This window comes from Eleginops maclovinus, chromosome 8 (assembly GCF_036324505.1).
Source record: "Eleginops maclovinus isolate JMC-PN-2008 ecotype Puerto Natales chromosome 8, JC_Emac_rtc_rv5, whole genome shotgun sequence".
Classification (NCBI taxonomy): domain Eukaryota; kingdom Metazoa; phylum Chordata; class Actinopteri; order Perciformes; family Eleginopidae; genus Eleginops; species Eleginops maclovinus.
In genome coordinates, this window is record NC_086356.1 from 9,404,406 (window position 1) to 9,422,686 (window position 18,281).

The 18,281-nt window shown below is 41.8% G+C and overlaps 2 protein-coding genes across 3 annotated transcripts in view; both read right to left on the minus strand.

Moving 5' to 3' along the window:
• Positions 1-4,122, minus strand: nrarpa (NOTCH regulated ankyrin repeat protein a). Its single transcript, XM_063889841.1, has 2 exons — positions 3,947-4,122; positions 1-3,765 (listed from the first exon to the last, which is right to left on the minus strand). Exon 2 carries the CDS (start codon positions 3,283-3,285, stop codon positions 2,947-2,949), a length of 339 nt encoding a protein of 112 aa, XP_063745911.1. The 5' UTR covers positions 3,286-3,765; positions 3,947-4,122; the 3' UTR covers positions 1-2,946.
• Positions 4,123-10,334: 6,212 nt separating this feature from the next.
• exd3 (exonuclease 3'-5' domain containing 3) overlaps positions 10,335-18,281 on the minus strand; it is a 48,744-nt gene continuing 40,797 nt past the window's right edge. Inside the window, exons 20-22 of one of the 2 annotated variants that reach the window (XM_063890340.1) lie at positions 11,894-11,960; positions 11,391-11,484; positions 10,335-11,194 (exon numbers count right to left, since the gene is read on the minus strand). In XM_063890340.1, coding sequence (XP_063746410.1) covers positions 11,179-11,194; positions 11,391-11,484; positions 11,894-11,960 — 177 coding nt within the window. In that variant the 3' untranslated portion in view covers positions 10,335-11,178. Of the gene's footprint in view, positions 11,485-11,893; positions 11,961-18,281 lie in introns of both variants that reach the window. The other variant, XM_063890339.1, reaches the window with a different exon arrangement.

An 18,281-nucleotide genomic window follows, 5' to 3' on the forward strand; every position in this document is an offset into this window, starting at 1 on the left:
TTTGAGTTTAATGATTTCTTTACTGGCTTGTACACAAACGTACAAAAATAATACAGCACTCATCTCCACATGACGTCACGTCATCATCACAGTGTTACAAACGCTCAAAAAATAAAGAATACAAACAAAATCAAACATGATGGAACATCTGCATCACTCATGAAAAAAATCAGCCGTTCCCTCTCGCTTGAAATGAAGCAAGACCAGGAAACACAACTTGGTCCAAAGAAGTCATTACTTTTTTTTTCTGTTTAAAAAAAAAAGAATCATCTCACTCATGTACACCAACGGCGGCTGGCTCCTTACGTCATAAATGTTATGACCCTGGTAAGCCAAACAACCACACAACCGTGCAATTTTTAATCATGTTACAATGATCTTACCATCAAATGTATTATTCCCCTTTCAAAAAAAACAGGAAGACGGCACTTCAGAAAAGAAAGTGCCCCAAGATATCATCATCAGCGTCGATATATATATATCCATATGTATATATACATACACCCAATCAGAGATACACGCATCTTTGTTAAAAAAAACATCATGTTCTTTCCACAAAGTAACACATACATTAGGACATTATCACCTGGAGCATATATTTATACAATAGTATTTTGTTGTGTTTGTTTTTTTTCTATTCAGAAAAAAATTAAATGTTGACTAAAAAAAGCCAACTTTTTCAACAACAGTCATCAGTGCAATATTCAAAAAACAAAACAAAAAAACAAAAAGGAAAATAAAACATCAAGTTTAAGACAAGCGATGCATATTTAATTTGTTGCCTGATACCAATCTATACCATGATGAAGTGGATCTAGAATCGCTTCAGTTTACTTGTGGTTATTCCAGGTTTAAAATGGGAAGTTTGAACAACAGGAGAGCCCCTCATGAGAAGCACACAATCACACAAACACACTTAAAAAAAACACACTCTCTTTCAAAAGCTTCTCATGTGGTGAGCCGGTGCTGCTGTGACTTGAGCAGTAAAAAAAAGAAACAACACACATCAACATTTAAAAACAAAAAAAGAAACATACAAGCAGCATTGATACAAATGTTAGGGTGCCATGACTTTTAAAATGCAGCAGGCAAGTTGATGAAACCAATTTCCTTTTCTGTGACTTCCTGCAATAGTCATGTGGTGTTGTGTTTTTAAAGTCTTCATCTTCCAACAGTATTAGGGTCCTGCTCAGTAGTAGTAACTATTCCAAAGCCTTGGCTCCTGCAGTTACCCCGTACAAACACTGGGGGCGCACAAGGCTCCGCATATTTGTGCAATAAAACTCCCTGCATTTATAAGTCATGCGATACAATTCCATTTTTTTGTATGACTGGAAAAAAATAAAAACAGGCTGATGAAGACAGAAAGAGAGGAAAAAGTGGATGTTTATAGGGAAAACAATGGCAGTGTGTGAGAGACAGAGACTCCCTTGCAGAAACGATGCATTGCTTGACTAGAATTGGTTTGGTTGTAGTGTAAAATAAACTGTCCCGACTGAGGATGCAGGAATGGGGTCTTTGCATCTTCTGTTATGAAGTCCATATGTCTGTTAAAGGCTTAAAAAAAACATACTGGCAAGTGGATGATCACAGACAAATTGTGAATGTCTCCTCAGACTCCAAACAACGTGGCGAGAACAACTTGAGAATACTTTATAGTCGAGGTAGCTGGCAAAAGGCAACCAAACAAAGTCCTTTTAATGGGAGGAGGGGGGGAGAAAGTCCTCTTGAGGGTCAACAGGCTTTAACAGAGGGGGTTTCTGGGTGGGGGTGAGGGTTTGGGAGGGGGGGGGGGTGGCAGGTCTAACTCCACACGGGACAGTTTATACTACAAGTCTGAAGCAGCTTGAGTCACCCTAGATATTCTGACACTTTTTTTTAAAAGAAGAACCACAACATATTAAAAAAAAAAAAATGCATCTTCTTAATGTACCTTCATAAATAAAAAAAACCCAGCCTGCTTTCACAGTGATGACTAGGATGTTAATAAAATACTGAAAGGAGATTATAAAGTGATTTCCAAATGCGACTTTTTTTGATACAAAGCGAAAGCAGCGGTTTTTCTCTCTCTTAATAACACAATGACCAAAGGGTCGCAACTGGCCTGAAAAGTTGGACGCCAGCAAGATCTGCATGAAGAGCGCATTCAGCTACTGTCTCTTTTTTCTCTTAAAAAACAAACAAAAGTAAAGCTATTGTGTACAGTACTTCACAACAATGATGGAGTCCCTTGTTGTTACATGATTACACATCTGAAAGCGTGTTGGATAGCCATAATGCCGCTCTTTGAGTAAAAAAAATGTTACAGAAAACAGACCTCTGATAGCCAACAGAGGGCAACCCCTCTTCTCTTGTTCCTGTGTCTTCCCTTTCAGATATTCCAGCATGCAGCCATAGAGCATCAAGTGCCGTGTTTCATATAAAATAACTTAAAAGGGTTTTTACAAGTGAACAATGAGGAGCAACAGCCCCCCCACTCCCCACAAAGAAACTATTCAACTGTATAACCGGGGATGGGAGGTCATGGGTAGAAAAGAAACTGGGCCATCTGCACTCTGGAGTCCAAACACACACATGTGATACACACACTGGCTTCGTTTATAGTGGACGACAAGATCTAATATACACATTCAAGAGGAAAGCTTTAGTACCAACAAACTCACCGAAAACGGCGTTTTTTTTCTTTTGTTAAAAGATTCGTGTTGTAGCGCTGTGTGTGAAGCATGAGGTGCCACACTCAGGAGTGCAGAGAGGACCCCGTTTGGTTTACAATGAGGGAAGATTATTGTGCAGGTCTTTTTATTTCCTTTTTTAAATATAATTTGGCACAACTATGAAGATATTGGCAGTTCTTTTTTGCTTTTACAAGAGCCTGGCTTTCCCGTGTGTTGCAGTTTTATTTTCCACTTGTTGTTTTTTCTTGTTTTACCTGACAGCAGAGACATATCACCGGGCGCCAGAGGAGTACTTGGCCTTGGTGATGAGGTATAGCACAATGTCTTGGTGGCCCCCGAAGGCGGCGATGTGTAAAGCGCTCCACCCTTCCCTGTTGGCCAGCCGGATGTCTGCACCAAACTTCACCAGCAGTTTTACCAGCTCCAGGTTGCCGTCAATGACAGACTGGTGCAGGGCCGTCTGTCCTTCAGGCCCGAAGGAGTTGACGTTGAACTCGCAGTTTGTCATGTTCTGCAGTAAAGAGTGCAGCTCCTTGGTGTTGCCCTTCTTCACCGCCTCCTGGAAAACCCTCTGCGGCGCGGAGCAAGTCGAAACATCCGCCTGGCTCATGGTTGCAGATCGCTGGAGGGTGGGGAAACAGTAATCCTGCCCGGGCTCTAAAACTGATAATAATCGTCTTCTCCCTGTTGAGCGTCTCTGGTCTGGTGACAATGCCACAGCTAAACTGGATTACAACCAGTTATTAAGGCACTTGACTAAAGTACTAAAACGGGGGAAAAAGATCACCGTGTATATCCCAAAAAGGACAAGAAAGGAAATAACACACTTGGTGTGCAAAAATGTTAATATTGAGAAATCCTGAAATCCCTAAAACATAAGACGGGTGCGATCCAGGGCTCTAGACGTAGTTCCCCCTCCGTAGCAGCAGCAGGTAGCGTATAGCAGGGGATGGAGAAGAGACACCTCCGACTTCACTTTGGGAAATTGGAAGTATGGCCACTATCTCCACCGGCAAGTTTTCCTTGAACGCTCCGACCTGATTCCCGTCTGCACGTCCCGGCTGTGTCGCTGCTCATGTGGCCAGGGGGTCTGCGGAAGACAAGAAAAAAACATCCGAATGAGTCTCGATTGCAAGAGAGACCCCACATTCCGCCACATCCAAGAGTGCGAGGGGATACCTCCGTACGCACACGTTTACGCACAGTTATACTGCTTGATTGTTGCCACTAAATGACCAGTAGATGTGATCCGTTGCATATTTGTGACTTACCTCTGACTGATGGACGGGTCCGATTCGACGAAAATGATACAAATCCACCGTGGGGCCCGGTCTGTGTCCTCCGCGCGGTCCGTGTGAGTCTCTGCCCTGCGCTGTGCTCTGGGGGAATATTTTACGCGTCCTCTATTTGCATGACAATGCCATCCCGAAGAATCAACTGTGGAGGAATGGGCGGAAACGCAGGGAGGTTATAGGCTGCCGGCTCAGTAGGGGGAGGGATCGGGCCCCTGTGAATCTGCGGGGAGGAGGCGGAGTCTTCCGAGGAGGGAGCCAAACGTTGCTGCTGCAGAAATATTAAACAAGCCGCCCGCAGCAATGGTGAGCTCTATATCCGATCTCCTGTAGCAGACCCCAGGAAGCACTGAAAGCCAGAGGCATGAAACTGCCGGGGCTGTAAAATGCTGAGAGAGCGGGCACGTTGTAAAGGATCATCCGCTGGATTAACATCAACAGGAACTCCGCACAAAAAGTCAATCAAGCCTCTTCACGTCTCACTGACAGGGAGAACATGGGACATCATTTCATTCATGTGAAACAAAAGTCTGCTGACAATAAATAAAATAGCACATTTTGTTTAAATGAAAACGATTTTACTCAGTATTTGGTCACAGGTGAAAATGTAAGAACATGTCAGAATTAGAATTGGGATTATTATCAAGTATGTTTACACATACTTCATTCCCTTTTGAGACTGAGATAATATACAACTTCATAAAAGGAATAATTTATAGTTTCTGGACTACACATTGCATGAGTACGCATGGTTGATTAAGATGTTGTTGTTGTTGTTTTTTAAATAAGGGGTACTTGAACTCATTAACACCTTTTATGTTAAATTGGGCCAGAAAAGGGGCTGATAATGACATACTGTCCAGGGGTTTATGTCTTGCTATTACCTGGCCCAAACTTTCTGCAAGTTCACCGAGACAAATAACTCACTGTCAAAACATAACAGTATTTTTTTTGCACGAAATAAAAATGGGCACAACGCTGGACCCAGACTGTGCTCTTCTTCTGCGTAAATGCTATTTAAAACCCAGAGGCTATATGTGCAGTTAACGCTGAAATAAAGAGTTTTATTCTCCATATGGTTAAGGCTCAAGGGAGACATCAACAGTAGTATTTAACAGCGTATGTCTCAAGTGTGAAAGCATCTAAAACCTCAGAGAACCCCAAGACAGTGATTACCTCCGAACCAAATGGTAACGAGTATAATAGAAAGGGAAAAAAAACACTCCATCTTCAAACACACCCTGAGGAGGAGATTATATGTGGCTGTTTGAATCATAAACTGCGGATATATTCCAGTTGTTTTAGACTGTGGGACTTCGAATAACAAAAGCCCCTGCGCTACTTCCTTTTTGCAAGTGAAAGAGGTGACGCTGTGCGCAGATTGACACGCCGCTCAGCTTCCCCCACCACCGTGGGAACTGGGTGCCTGCCTGCCTGCGTGTGTGTGTGTGTGTGTGTGTGTGTGTGTGTGTGTGTGTGTGTGTGTGTGTGTGTGTGTGTGTGTGTGTGTGTGTGTGTGTGTGTGTGTTTGGGTGTGTGAAAGGCAGCCTGAAGGTGGTGATAGATATTGATAGATATACTCGGGGTTTGACAGAAAGTATACATGAGAAAGTCACAGTGCTGCATAAATGGGAGTAAAAGAATATGATGTAAAAAACCACAGCAGGTACATCTCAGCGTCCCCCGCGGCCGTTTGCTCCGTTGGGCGGCCCGTATAACTTATCTCATCTGTGCTAGAATTTATAAACCGCTCTGATGGTTTGGTGGCTTTCACACTGTCCTCGTTTTCCCACACTCTGAACTGTACATTTGGCGCACGTCTGTGGCCGCATCTGTCTACTAGTATATGCATATGTGCTTCAGCGTGAGAGACCTGCAACAGAGATCCCACGAATGAAGGTCACAGCCTGTTTTGTCAAATCTATAACACAAAAAGAAGGCTAAATATTAACGATAGCATTCGTACAGAAATATTTTAAATGTTGCCACTTTCATTTTTTCTAGAGCTGTCATGGGCTAAGGAAATTCTTAGTCCTGACACTCATACCATTTTGTTAACTAATCGATTAGTTGTCCATTAAGCATAATGAAAAAGCAGTTTACATATTGCGTTTTTAGCAGAGCAGACTTAAAGGTTGCAACCACTTATCAAATGTGTCTGTGATTTTCTCTTAATGACTAAAGGAGCACGTAAACAAACTGGATTGCTTGGGTCCATTAAAACAAGACCCCCTTGGGTGCATCATGGCCATGCACACAAACTGTTGACACGTTTGGTAAGGTGTAGTATACTGTACAATGAAAAAACAGAACAATTTACTTTAATTAAATGTATTGTGTCAAGAGATTTCACAGATCTGTATTAGGTTAGTTGAAAGCAATACAATTAAGTTTAAATAAAGAATATTTGGTTCAACTTAATATCATTGCTTTCAACTAACCTAATACAATTATCTGGAACCTGTTGAGATAATTAAAGTCAACGTTTCATTTTTTTCAGAGTACAAACTGTAAAGTCTTTTAAGGAAAATCTGTGACTTTAGGCTTTATAAATTAAATTAAATCAACTCGACTTTTACTAAGGTGATGCTAACATACCACATGCAGTACACTCGTCCAACTGTTGTTTTTCTGTTGGCCTGAGCTATCTTTAAACCAATGGAATTCAGTCAAACACCTGCCAGCAAACGGGACACGCATATTTTCTGTTTTATAATCCCAGTTGTTTATAGATTTGTTGAAATGTGGCCGTTGAGTTTAGCACATGACATGGACAATAGGCCAACAGTTTGTATGATTCATTTGTTTGAGATGCCTCTGCAGGTGACTGTATTTGAAGTTTTGTTCCACTGCAACAAGTGGCGCACAGCTGCAAATGCTCTAAAACAAAGACCGAGGCTCTGACTCATTGATAGAAATGTGGTGAATAACTAACTCAGACCCTTTACCGAAGGCTACACTAACAGATGTGTGTTTTCCTCTCTCCATGCTTCATATGACACATCATGGACCTACATGTGCACACCGGAGTTTAGTTCAAACATCTCAAAGTACATTAGGAAATGTTCAGAGGTTGTGGGTTATGGTTGTGTATTTAAATTTGGTATTTTAGCATCACTAAAAGTTTTTATTACATGTGTTGTATATACGTGTTTTTTTCTTCTTCGGGTTAGTGAATGGTGCAGAACATCTTCTGGAAAATTAGGAACATCTGTTGGCTATCAGAGCTTTGGCTGCACTGTGTCTGGACACTTGGAAAATATTTGCACAGACTGCAGGAGCCAAAAGTTTCTCTGACTGGATGAGTTTCTCCTCCAAACTCTGTGGCATTTGTTCTCCTCTCTTTGCCCCCCCACCGCTGCTCCTGAGTCTAATTTGTGCCTGGGAAGCAGCCAAGGACAGATACATTATGAGGCTGTTGTGCACTTTAAGCAGTGATGAAATACTTGTTTTACAATCTCAGATTTTTGTCTTTGACAGGTCTAATTATTACCAGAAATGTGTTAAGACTACTATTGAGTTTAAAGGGAGCAATGGAGCATTCCATGCGTGCGCAAAAGCGAAGTCATATTTTGCAATAAACGAAGTCCAAATAATCTTTTTTGTAACCTTTATCAAGGAGGTTTTGTGCAGTCAGAGCTGGTGGTGACACACGGATAATACAAGTCTATTCTGGTTCTATTATTGCAGCCGTATCTCTGTTCTATTGCTGTGTGTTGATAAACAAGTCGTGTTTTTTTTCCCATCGACATAGACGGAGCCCAGATTTGTGCAGTGTTCTAAACGGAGCGCCGGACAGACCGATCGGTGCGCTGCGCTGAGATTTGGCGCCGAGAGCCGGGGCAGCCGGGGCCAGACGAGACGGGAGGAGCCTGTTGAATGCAGGTCGCTGAAGAGGGGAGTCCGGATCGGAAAACTCACACACTGGGACGCACGGAGGAAAACCGTCAAGTAAAAATGTGGATTCTTGTTTTATCATTACGCCTTACATTCATGCCAGAACGCATGTTGAGAGAGAGAGAGAGGTGACGTTTTACCGGGAGAGGGAGGGCCTTCTGAATCCAATTCATTCCGGGCACCACGTGTCCTCAGAGCGTGGGAAAGAGGCGAGCTTTTCTTCCCAGCAAAGAAAGAGCAAGGATCAAATAACACGGTGCTGCAGCAGAAAGCTCGCGCTCTGCGCAGAGGCAGGGGCTGCGACCACCCGGACAAGGACGGGACAAGACACACAGAGAGTGGCTTATTTTGGGAGCTAGGGTGTCGACTTTACTTATTGAGCAATAAAAATACTTCAGGGTGGATTAATGTTACTGTCGTTATTATACAGTGTTCTTAAAAAAGAAAAAGAAAAGCGCAAGGCTACGTGCCAAGATTTTTGTATTCCTGGAAGCATGAAGAAATAGGTTATAAAACAAAATTAGGCGACTGGCTCAACCCCTATTTGCGGATGGAGACTTTTTTTGGTTTACCTTTAATAAACATTCAGGACAGTCTCCCCTCCAGATTTATCTCCGACGAATTATACTGGCAACGTCATGCATCCAGTTTATCAGCAAAATCTTCCACACCTGATTCATATATATAATAAAGTGCTGGAACTCTGTTCCCCCATCTAAATCTTTTTGGTATGGTAGCGCATTGTTACTACCAAAATTGTTGAAATGCCAAATATTACAAAAAAACAGGATTTTCTAAATGTGTTAAATATAACATTTAGGAATAACTTATAAACATATTATATTATGACTTGAGGTTACTAGGGTCAAAATTGGGTCGTTCTTTGTATTTGGTGTGAGAAAGTGATACCAAAGTTGCTGAAATGCCTTACAAACCTATAACTCACAGGAGGATAACCCTTTATATCTTTAAACAAAACATTTAAGATTAGCTCATAAACATGGCGTATCATTGCAGGATGGAATTGCTTGAGAACCTGAAGTCCTGTCTGAGACAGTAATCCACATGATCTCTTTTGTCCAGGACAGTTTCTGGTTAAGATATTAAATTTACCTCAACTTTGAGCAGTGAGTTCAGGCCCAGATCACCCAGCATGCACTGTAATACAGTATACTCACTTTTATAACATTACTTCTTGGAAACGACACTACTTATGTCCTTAAGAGATAACTGGATTATTTATGGTGTAACATCACTTACTGAATCAAAGGGTATGCAAGTGGAGGTCCTGACCTGCTGTTGAAACATGTGATGTTGAATAATGTCCTCTTCTTCCAAATAACTTTGGAAAGGAGGAACATTTGGTTATATAACACTTCATTCCAAAGCAATTTCTATTTCCACTGCTTGCTGGGACACAGATTGGGCTGCAGCTCAGCTCCGTGCAAACTGACAGCCTGTGAAGATACTGAAGATTTTTTATATTTCACAATTGTTGTTATTCAGATATGATAATCAGGTTACAGTGTGCGTGTATTCTGGAGAAATGCTTTCACCTTAAATGTCCCATGGAAATGTTATTCATTTCCCTGTGTTACTGTATCATCCTTAGGTCCAAATATCTGACCAGGCCTGTCACGATGTAGGACAATATATTCAATTGTACATTTAAGACCATTTTATGTAAAAATGTAATAAAAGCCTAAGAAATGCAACTAGATTCTTACCAAGAGCAATGACCTGTTCATTCTTAAGAATATTCAAACATTAAATATCCTGAATAAAGAGCCAAAACAATTCATATAATAAACTTGCAGATATGTAAAAAAAGTTATGCAGTGTCTAACAGTGAAGCAATGTTAAGCATGTACGCAAAAACAAAAGGTTATCAAGGTCATGTGTGTACACCAGCGATAAATGGTAGGTCGATAATGTAATTATTTTTGAACAGGGCTATCTGTGACTTCCTACTGCATCAAACACACTGAAAACACATTTGACTGACTCACAGTGTGACCTGTCTTTGGAAATCCCTGTGGCCTTTTTGATACGAGTTAAGCTATCAATTAAATAGAGTGCACATCTGGCTGTGGTTACATTTTATGAGTGTAAAAAGGTTTAACTCTCGACTAAACTCACACTATGCAGTTCAGCAGAAAACACCAGAACATCTTTAACTGCAGAATTTTCCACATTAGACCTGCAAAAAACTGTTTTGGGCAATCAGACTTTCTGCAATCTCACACAACGAACAGAGCAGAGGTAGAAAGGTATGAGAACACATGAAGGGATTGAGGCGGTGTGTGTGTGTTGGGTTACTCTGTGACCCGTGTGCTCTTCAGCCTGGGGGCAGGAAACCCCCACACTGTTAGTGTTACACCTGACAGACATCAGTGAAGCTCAGATGATCTCATCAATCTGTCTCCTGTTAGTCATTTACCATCTGTTCTCTCACAAAAACATCAAAAAATACCTTTATACCGTCTCCTCTCGGGTTAATAAGAGAAAAGAAAAGCTCTTTATTAACAAATAGTTAGCATCCAGCTAAATAAGTAAGAATGATACAGATGAATTTACAGGAAAATAAAAATGTACAGTATGACAATACTGCTAAAAAGGCCAGAGAACCGAGTCCTGTAATAACATATCTGCAGGTTTAAGAATCAGAAATAAAAAAAGGTTTAAAAAACAATCAAAACATAATATAGCGCTTTGTAGCTTTAAGATATCATTCCCAAATGAGGGAAAGCTCTAGAGGAACCAATAATCTCTATACTTCCTAAACCATAAATCACCATAAATAAACCCGAACAGTAAACAACTACAACAAAAGTCAGAACGCCAACGTAGCGTTACATGTCTTTGGTTCACTGAGTTTTAAACTCTTCCAAACGCAATAGGTTTAAAACCGTTGAAACTATACACATCATTTTTTGTTCGTATGACATACATTTTCATACCAGATGGTTTACAGTCGGCGGATTCAGGTGTAAAGAAAGAAATTAACCTACTTATCTTAGAGGAATAGTGGGTTTAGTGTTGACTAACTGTATCACCAAACTCTTATACAAATGGTTTGCTATTCAGCAGATTTTAGTGTCCCAGAGGACATTCAGTCTCTCTTATAAATGTACCAAGTCAATTCAAGTCAACAAATGGGAAAACTAATATATATGGGACAATGAAGTGGCATTTCATGGCAGCTAGGGTCTAAATGAGTCAAAATTGATTTGGATGTTTTTGAGGGTCCGTTGAAGTGCAGTAGCGCTACATCAGTCAGTGCTGCTGTGCCTCGGCACCAGTGTCCTCGTCCGTTATGTGCAAGATGTCCTGAAACATGGAGAGGACGCGGCCATAGTGAGTGCCTTCCCAGAACACCTTGCCACATCTGGTGCAGACATAGAAGAGCGGTATCCTCGGCACGAGGGCAGGGGGCACGGTGTGGAGCTGTACCGGTGCCCCCCCGGGAAAGGTCAGGGTGTCGGGGTCCAGCTCTGAGAGGGGCGCCCATTGACACTGAACATACCTGGGTATTTCAGGGGTCACACCGGGGGTCGGAAAGTCTTCCAGCTTCTCCTCTTCCTGCTGTTGTGTGTGGTCGGTGTCATCCTGCAGAAAGCCTAAAAACAGAATAAGGACTTTATTCTCAAAGAAGTCAGAAATAAGTTAGGGATACTGCTAGTGAGGTGAAAACTCATCCAATAGGCCGTTTTGGTTTCAGTCGCTAAGCAGATTTCTTGTAAAGTCGAAGACAGCCCTAAGGCATTAAGGGCTGCTTTTATCATTTGGAAATTAATCTGATGATTATTTTCTAGAATACTTTAATGGCTTGGGTCTATAAAATGTCAAAAAGCACTGAAAACTGAAGGAAAACAACAGATTTGAAAGCGTTTACCGCCATTTCTATATGCAAAAGTCTATTTATCCTTTATTTTCAAGCTTAACTTGAGGCAAAGTCTTAAGAAGTTATGTTCTGTAGATAGGTTATTTTTCTACTCAGTCTCCACCGGCCCGTGTGGTTGTACTGACCTTTCTCTTTCAGCATCCTGACCATGTCCCCCCTGGGCACCGCCGCGTACTGATCACTGTTACACGCCTGGACAAACAGATAAAAACAGTCCAGAGCAGCAAGGTTAAAAAAGGATTTTCAATCGTCAAAAGGTCTTGAAGATTTGAAGGAAAGAGAGAAAAATATGTTATACATCTTGCAGCCTGTTGACAGAGAGCAGTGATTTAAAATAAAGAAGAAAAGTAAAAGTGCAAACTCCGAACTTGGCCCTGGACAAGATTCTGACCCGGATGAAGGCCCTGGTACGAGTGGTGGTAAAAAGAAAGCAAATACAGTGAGCTCGAGGCAACACAACGAGAGCTATCTTTCGTTCGGATTTACTTTCACCGGGGATGAGACGACACCGAATCCATTATGCTTGGTGTGTGGAGAGAAGCTGTCCAACAGTGCCATGGTGCCAAGCAAGCTTAAACGCCATCTCCAAACTAAAAACCCGTCGCTTCTTAACAAGCCGATGGACTATTTTGTTCGCCTGCGTGAAAACACAGCAAAACAGGCAACTTTTAGGAGAAAAACCACAAAGGTAAATGAGAAAGCCCTCAAAGCTAATTACTTATTTGCTGAACTCGTAGCTAAATCAAAAAAGGCCCACACTGTGGCAGAGACATCAATAATACCTGCCTGCAAAGCCATAGTCAACAAGATGCTCGGCCCTGATGCGGTTAAAGACATAGCTAAAGTCCCGCTCTCAGATAACACAATTGCCAGACGTATTAATGACATGTCTACAGACATCGAAAGTCATGTTTTGGAAAAGATACGCATCAGTGAGAAATTTGCGTTGCAACTTGATGAGTCTACGGACATTAGTGGCCATGCTCAGCTGTTGGCTAATGTGCGTTTTGTGGAAGGAGATGCCATTAGAGAAAACTTCCTATTTTGCAAGACACTGCCAGAGAAAACGACAGGAGGACATTTTTCGGGTTCGCATCGGAATATCTTGACCAGGGAGGACTTACGTGGGAAAATTACACAAGTGTTTGCACTGATGGAGCTGCAGCCACGGTCGGGCGGACCAAAGGCTTCGTTAGCAGAGTGAAGGAAAGAAACCCTAATCTTATTACCTCGTTGCGAAGACTTTACCAGCAGAACTAGTTCCTGTGTTGGATGATGTTGTGCGCATAGTGAACTTTGTAAAGACACGACCTTTAAAAAGTTGTATATTTGCATCTTTGTGTGAGGAAATGGGAGTGGAGCATACAGCTCTATTGCAAGGTGCTGGCCCATGTGTATGAGCTGCGGGAGGAACTTAAGGTATTTCTGACAAACGAGAGGTCCGATTACTCCAATCTGTTTTCAAGTGATGAGTGGTGTGCAACGCTGGCAGATATATTTCATCATCTGAATAAACTAAACATCCAGATGCAAGGCCGAAATGAAAACCTGCTTACAAGCACAGGTAAAATAAAGGGATTCCCTTTAAAGATGCATCTCTGGCAACAACATGTGCAAAGTGCCAACCTTGAGATGTTCCCACTCACAGAGAAACGGCAAGATCACACTGCTGCACTGTGCGAGGTAATAGATAAACATTTGAAAACTCTTGAGGAGAAGTTGTCATTTTATTTCTCTTCAGCCTCCACTCAATGTCTCGACTGGGTTAGGGACCCATACAGCTCAGCATCAGTTGTTGGAAAGGACATGCCTTTACAGGAGCAGGAGGAACTAACTGAACTGAAACAAGATCGTGGGTTAAAGCTACGATTTGCTGATCTTCCTTTGGACAGTTTTTGGCTGACTGCTTCCAAGGAGTTCCCCATTCTGGCCAACAAAGCTGTTCTGCCATTGCTCCCATGTTCCACAACATATCTGTGTGAGCTGAGCTTTTCAAACCTGACTGCGATAAAAACAAAAACAGAAAGAGACTGAGAAATGTTGAGGAAGAGCTTCGTGTGTGTCCTGCCAGGATATCGGCTTTGTGTTCATCTAAACAGGCCCAGAGTGAGTGTAAATAAATTGAGAAACATTGTAATTGAATATACTGTATTAGGCTACAGAGTGTCATTTTGTAATATTTTTGGTTTGTGGTGTGCCACAAGATTTTTCCAATGTAAAAAGTGTTCCGTGGTTCAATAAAGGTTGAAAAACACTGACATAGAGAGTCAAATGAAATCTTGTTCACACAAACCCAGTGTTGGTCTGAAGGCCAAACTGTGTAAAAACTAAAAAGGCAAGTTGAAAATCCTGCTGACGGAGAAAGGCTGAAGTGATGATAAGATTACTCAAATAAGGAAAAACAGCGACCATCGTGAAACAATATTTCCTCATAAGCATTTAGAAAGACCAAAGTCAAAGAGCACATATTTATTCTCCTGTGTGATTTAAATACCAGACAAATGAAAAGTTGAACAGTATTTTCTCATTTAATTAAGCTCAAGCTGTAGACCGACTATGTTTACGTGCAGGCATACAAATACAGAGTAATCAGATTAAGTTTGAATTAACTGGAGTCTAGTTTGTTCAATTGCATTGACCAGTGGTAATGTGAGGTGTGATGTAACCAAAACATCAATCTTTAAATAATGTTCTCTTAAAGTAAATCAGATTTTCTGTCAGCATGTGCTTGTTGTTACCACTTTAGACAACATAATTGTGAATAATGATACAAATCAATTCAAAGACAATAACGTGGCTGTGCTCGGTTTTTGAAAATTCCAAAGATATTGACCACAGCACCTCCCTCTCCCAGATTTGGGTTCCTATTTACTGGAGTATATGGCGTCTTTTACGCTCCTCAGCCATATTGCAGCAATGTGTGTGAAGCTGTAAGTCTACTTTAGTAACGCTGTGTTAACTGTAGCCAGCAGGGTTCACCCGTCAGACCTTTGTTAGAAACCAGCTGTAGACGAGGGTCTTAAAACCATGTGTTGACCCATTCACACTGATGGTAAACAGACATGTTTCCTAAGTGGCAGCTTTTGGTGTGAAAGGGGCTAAGTGTTGGAGAAAGATCAGATCAGTGTGTGAGTGTGTGCGTTTACGCCTCAGTGGCGTTCACATGTCTGCGCTGTCCCGGCTCTGCGTGGTAAAGGGCTCTCTGGTGGTACATTAGTGACCTCTTGTTTGCCGGCCCCTAACGTGCACACACACACTCGTCTGTGAGCCGTCCTGACAGCACCTCGGTGCTAAAAGCCTTGTCAACACACCTGAGCTCCACCCAGCAAACAGCATTCCACTTAGAGGTGGGCTGTAAATCAAATGCCTCACAGAGTCAGATCCCAGAGCCAGTCTGTCTCTCTTTACCCAGAAAAAGTTTGACAAAAACTGCAAATCAGGAGCGCAGCACCCACTCAGCGCGACAGTGCGTCCTCTGCTGTGTGTGCAAACGCAGAGCGCTGTTTGCCTCTGTGGTGAGTGAGGTCAGCACGGGAGAAAGTGGCTAGACAGCGGAGGTGTGGGAAAAGCAGAGGTGTCATCTCCTGTCTTGTCTGTGGGAATGAAGCTCATCTCTCCCTGCGCACACTCTCTATTCTCCTCTTTGTATTCTGCCTTACACACACACACACACACACACACACACACAAATTCACCACACAGACAAAACACTTTACAATTCACACAGGCTATACCCCAGTGCGCAGAGACCTCATGCATACGAGCGCTCGCAGCGCATACACATGGCTCACACATAGGAAAACAGACCCAGCTATTTGCTCAGCTCAGAGTTTCCCAGAGTAGAGCAAGCCAGAACCTGCTCTGAACTCTCAAGGCTAAGCCACGGCCGGGCAGGCACACACGCACAGCCACTAACACACACGCAACTGGATGGAAGTCACTCTTTCTGTGATTATTCGAAACACAGCTAGTTATAGATGCAAAGATCCTACAGAGATCCACTAGACAAGGAAATAAAGATAATATGCATGAAAGAAATGACATTATTCAAATTCAGAAACTAATAATGACAACACACAACAAAGCGGGGGGGGAGAGGGCTTGAGTGACAAGTTTGATGATTTTAGACTTGAGTTGCCAAGATTACATGTGTTATACTTAAACTTGGACAGTATTGACTCGTGAATTTACGTGGATTCAAGCCTTTTGATTATAAAATCCTTGATCAGAGACAAAAGACTAAAATGTATGTCATTTGAAGAAGTGTGCCATAAATCCATTTATTTTCCTACATTTCGTTAATCAACTAAAGTTAGCACTTTTCATTCCTCACAAGTTTGCATCTTATTCCCAAGATCCACTTTGTTTGATGCAATCTGTCACCCACATGGCATGTCCTAGCGACAGAAAGCATTTGAGTGACAGCGTTGTCAAAGAGCATAGTTTTGCATGTTTGCACAGGCAAAATATCATGTTTATGATTATGAGAAAGCACGACATGTGGCTTCTGTCAGCTGGACGACTTGAAGTTCTGAATCATCCACAGTGCAGTTAAATGTGTTTCAAAACACAAGTCTTTCAGGTGCATTTCTTCCCCAACCACACATCACAAGCTCTCCCCTAGGGCAGTGAACGTACCAGTTGATGCTAATGTATTTTCCTCATAGTTTGACAGCAACTAATTCATTAATTTCAATACTGTCTTCATGTTAATGTTCTCACCAGGCTCTTCCTTGGAAGTCAAATAAAAACTTGTATTGCTATTTTTATTCTACACTAAAACATTTTAAGCCGTTGCTATATTGCCGCATTTCCGCATTTTTAAACTTTTTTTTTGCTTCTCTTTTGTTTTGTGTTTTTCAGGGAACCTCCTGCATTCTCACACTCGGTGTGGCTGTGCCGGAGAAAGAATGCTCCTTGCCGTGACAACAAAGGCTATCTAAGTGTGATACTGTGTTTCAAAGGATGGGAGGTGGTGGAAAAAACAAAGAAGAGAAAGGGGGATAGTGGAGAGGAGGTAGGAAAGAGAGAGAGAGGGGGGGGTGGGGTGGGGGAGTGGGACATTTTTCCCTAACGTTCTCAAACACACACACACTGGCTCTGTAGGCAGCTCCCATGGGAAAATCCGAGACCAATCTCACAAGGCGGTGCTTTTAGGGCAAATGTAGGTCACATGGTCACAGTAGCCAATTGGGCTCTAGTGATTTGTGAAATCACTAGTAAAATTGTGGTTAGTCAGGTAAGGGGCAGCGTGGGAACTGGAGAAGAACGAGAAGGGAGGAAGAACTGTCGTTTCCCTTTGAAAATGTTGTCTTTTCCTGTGTGAATTACAGGTCCAAGGGAAGGGTAAAAATACTTCTACTGTCCAAGGTTGCTCTGGTCTGAAACATATATACAGTATATAAAAAAACAGTTTCTTCTAGAAACTACAGACTCCTTTCCCGGGAAATAAAAACTACAGATATTCTTTGTTTTTTTCCGACCATCCCGTGTCTTGAAAAAAGATTCTGCCACATTTAGTTCCCTGACATTCTGTCAGGAAGACATTAATATTTATTGCCACTGTAAAATTATATAAGTCCATTTTAAGAGGGATGCCAAGCCTAACTGGAATAGGCAGCCTCATGCTACTGAAAAAGTGATGACTAAGGCTGTGGAAGCTTTGACATTATTCGTGCCTTTCCCACACAGTCCCAAGGTCGTGCTAGGTGACTTGGATTCCCTCCAACAGCGATCGACACTCTCACACATCTTTACTGACGGAGGCACACTGTGGAAAAGTGACCCGTTTTCATTTTATCTGGCTGAGCAGGAGGAAGGAGAAAGTGTGAAAAGAGTGGAAACATCTTGCCAGGTTTAGCACCCCTCCACTGAAAAAGCTGACATCAGTTCAGTGTTAATCATTAAATCAAGTTATCTTTGACGGAGAATAAAGCCGAGTACCAGTCGAACGTCTGCAATGTAATACTGCTGACCAAAGTAAAGACTTTATCTTGACTTATAAAACAGTTACTATAGTCATAAATATGTTGATTTCAAATCAGAAAATGCTTTCCTGCTAGGACACAAAAAAGAAGGTCTCTTACATTACATTTGCTACAAGTCACCAGAGTTTGAAATGCGCAAATATGGAAAAGTTTAACAACTGCTACCTCTCCAATAATGTTAGAAAAAACTTTACATGCAAATTGAAATGATAAAATGAGGATATACGGGTGAATTATTAATCAATTGTGATGGGCTGCATGTCCATATTATTTATCTGAATCAACTCAAAGTCTTTTGTGTAATAGACTTAAAGACAGGATTCCACAAAAACGTTTGTAATAAGTACACATTTTTACCACACAGTAGAATAAGATTTACACACATTTAAAGGAAGAACCAATCAGGACTCCAGCTGGGTTATTAACTGTAGATGAAAACTCTTCCAGTAAATACTGCATGCCAACACCTGGAGCAGGGGTCACTCTCCCGCTGCAGCAGGAGCGAGAGGGAAAACTGCGCTGACCT

Excerpts from the sequence above, each read along its gene's own strand:
- nrarpa (XM_063889841.1), bottom strand. The coding sequence starts at position 3,285 with ATGAGCCAGGCGGATGTTTCGACTTGCTCCGCGCCGCAGAGGGTTTTC.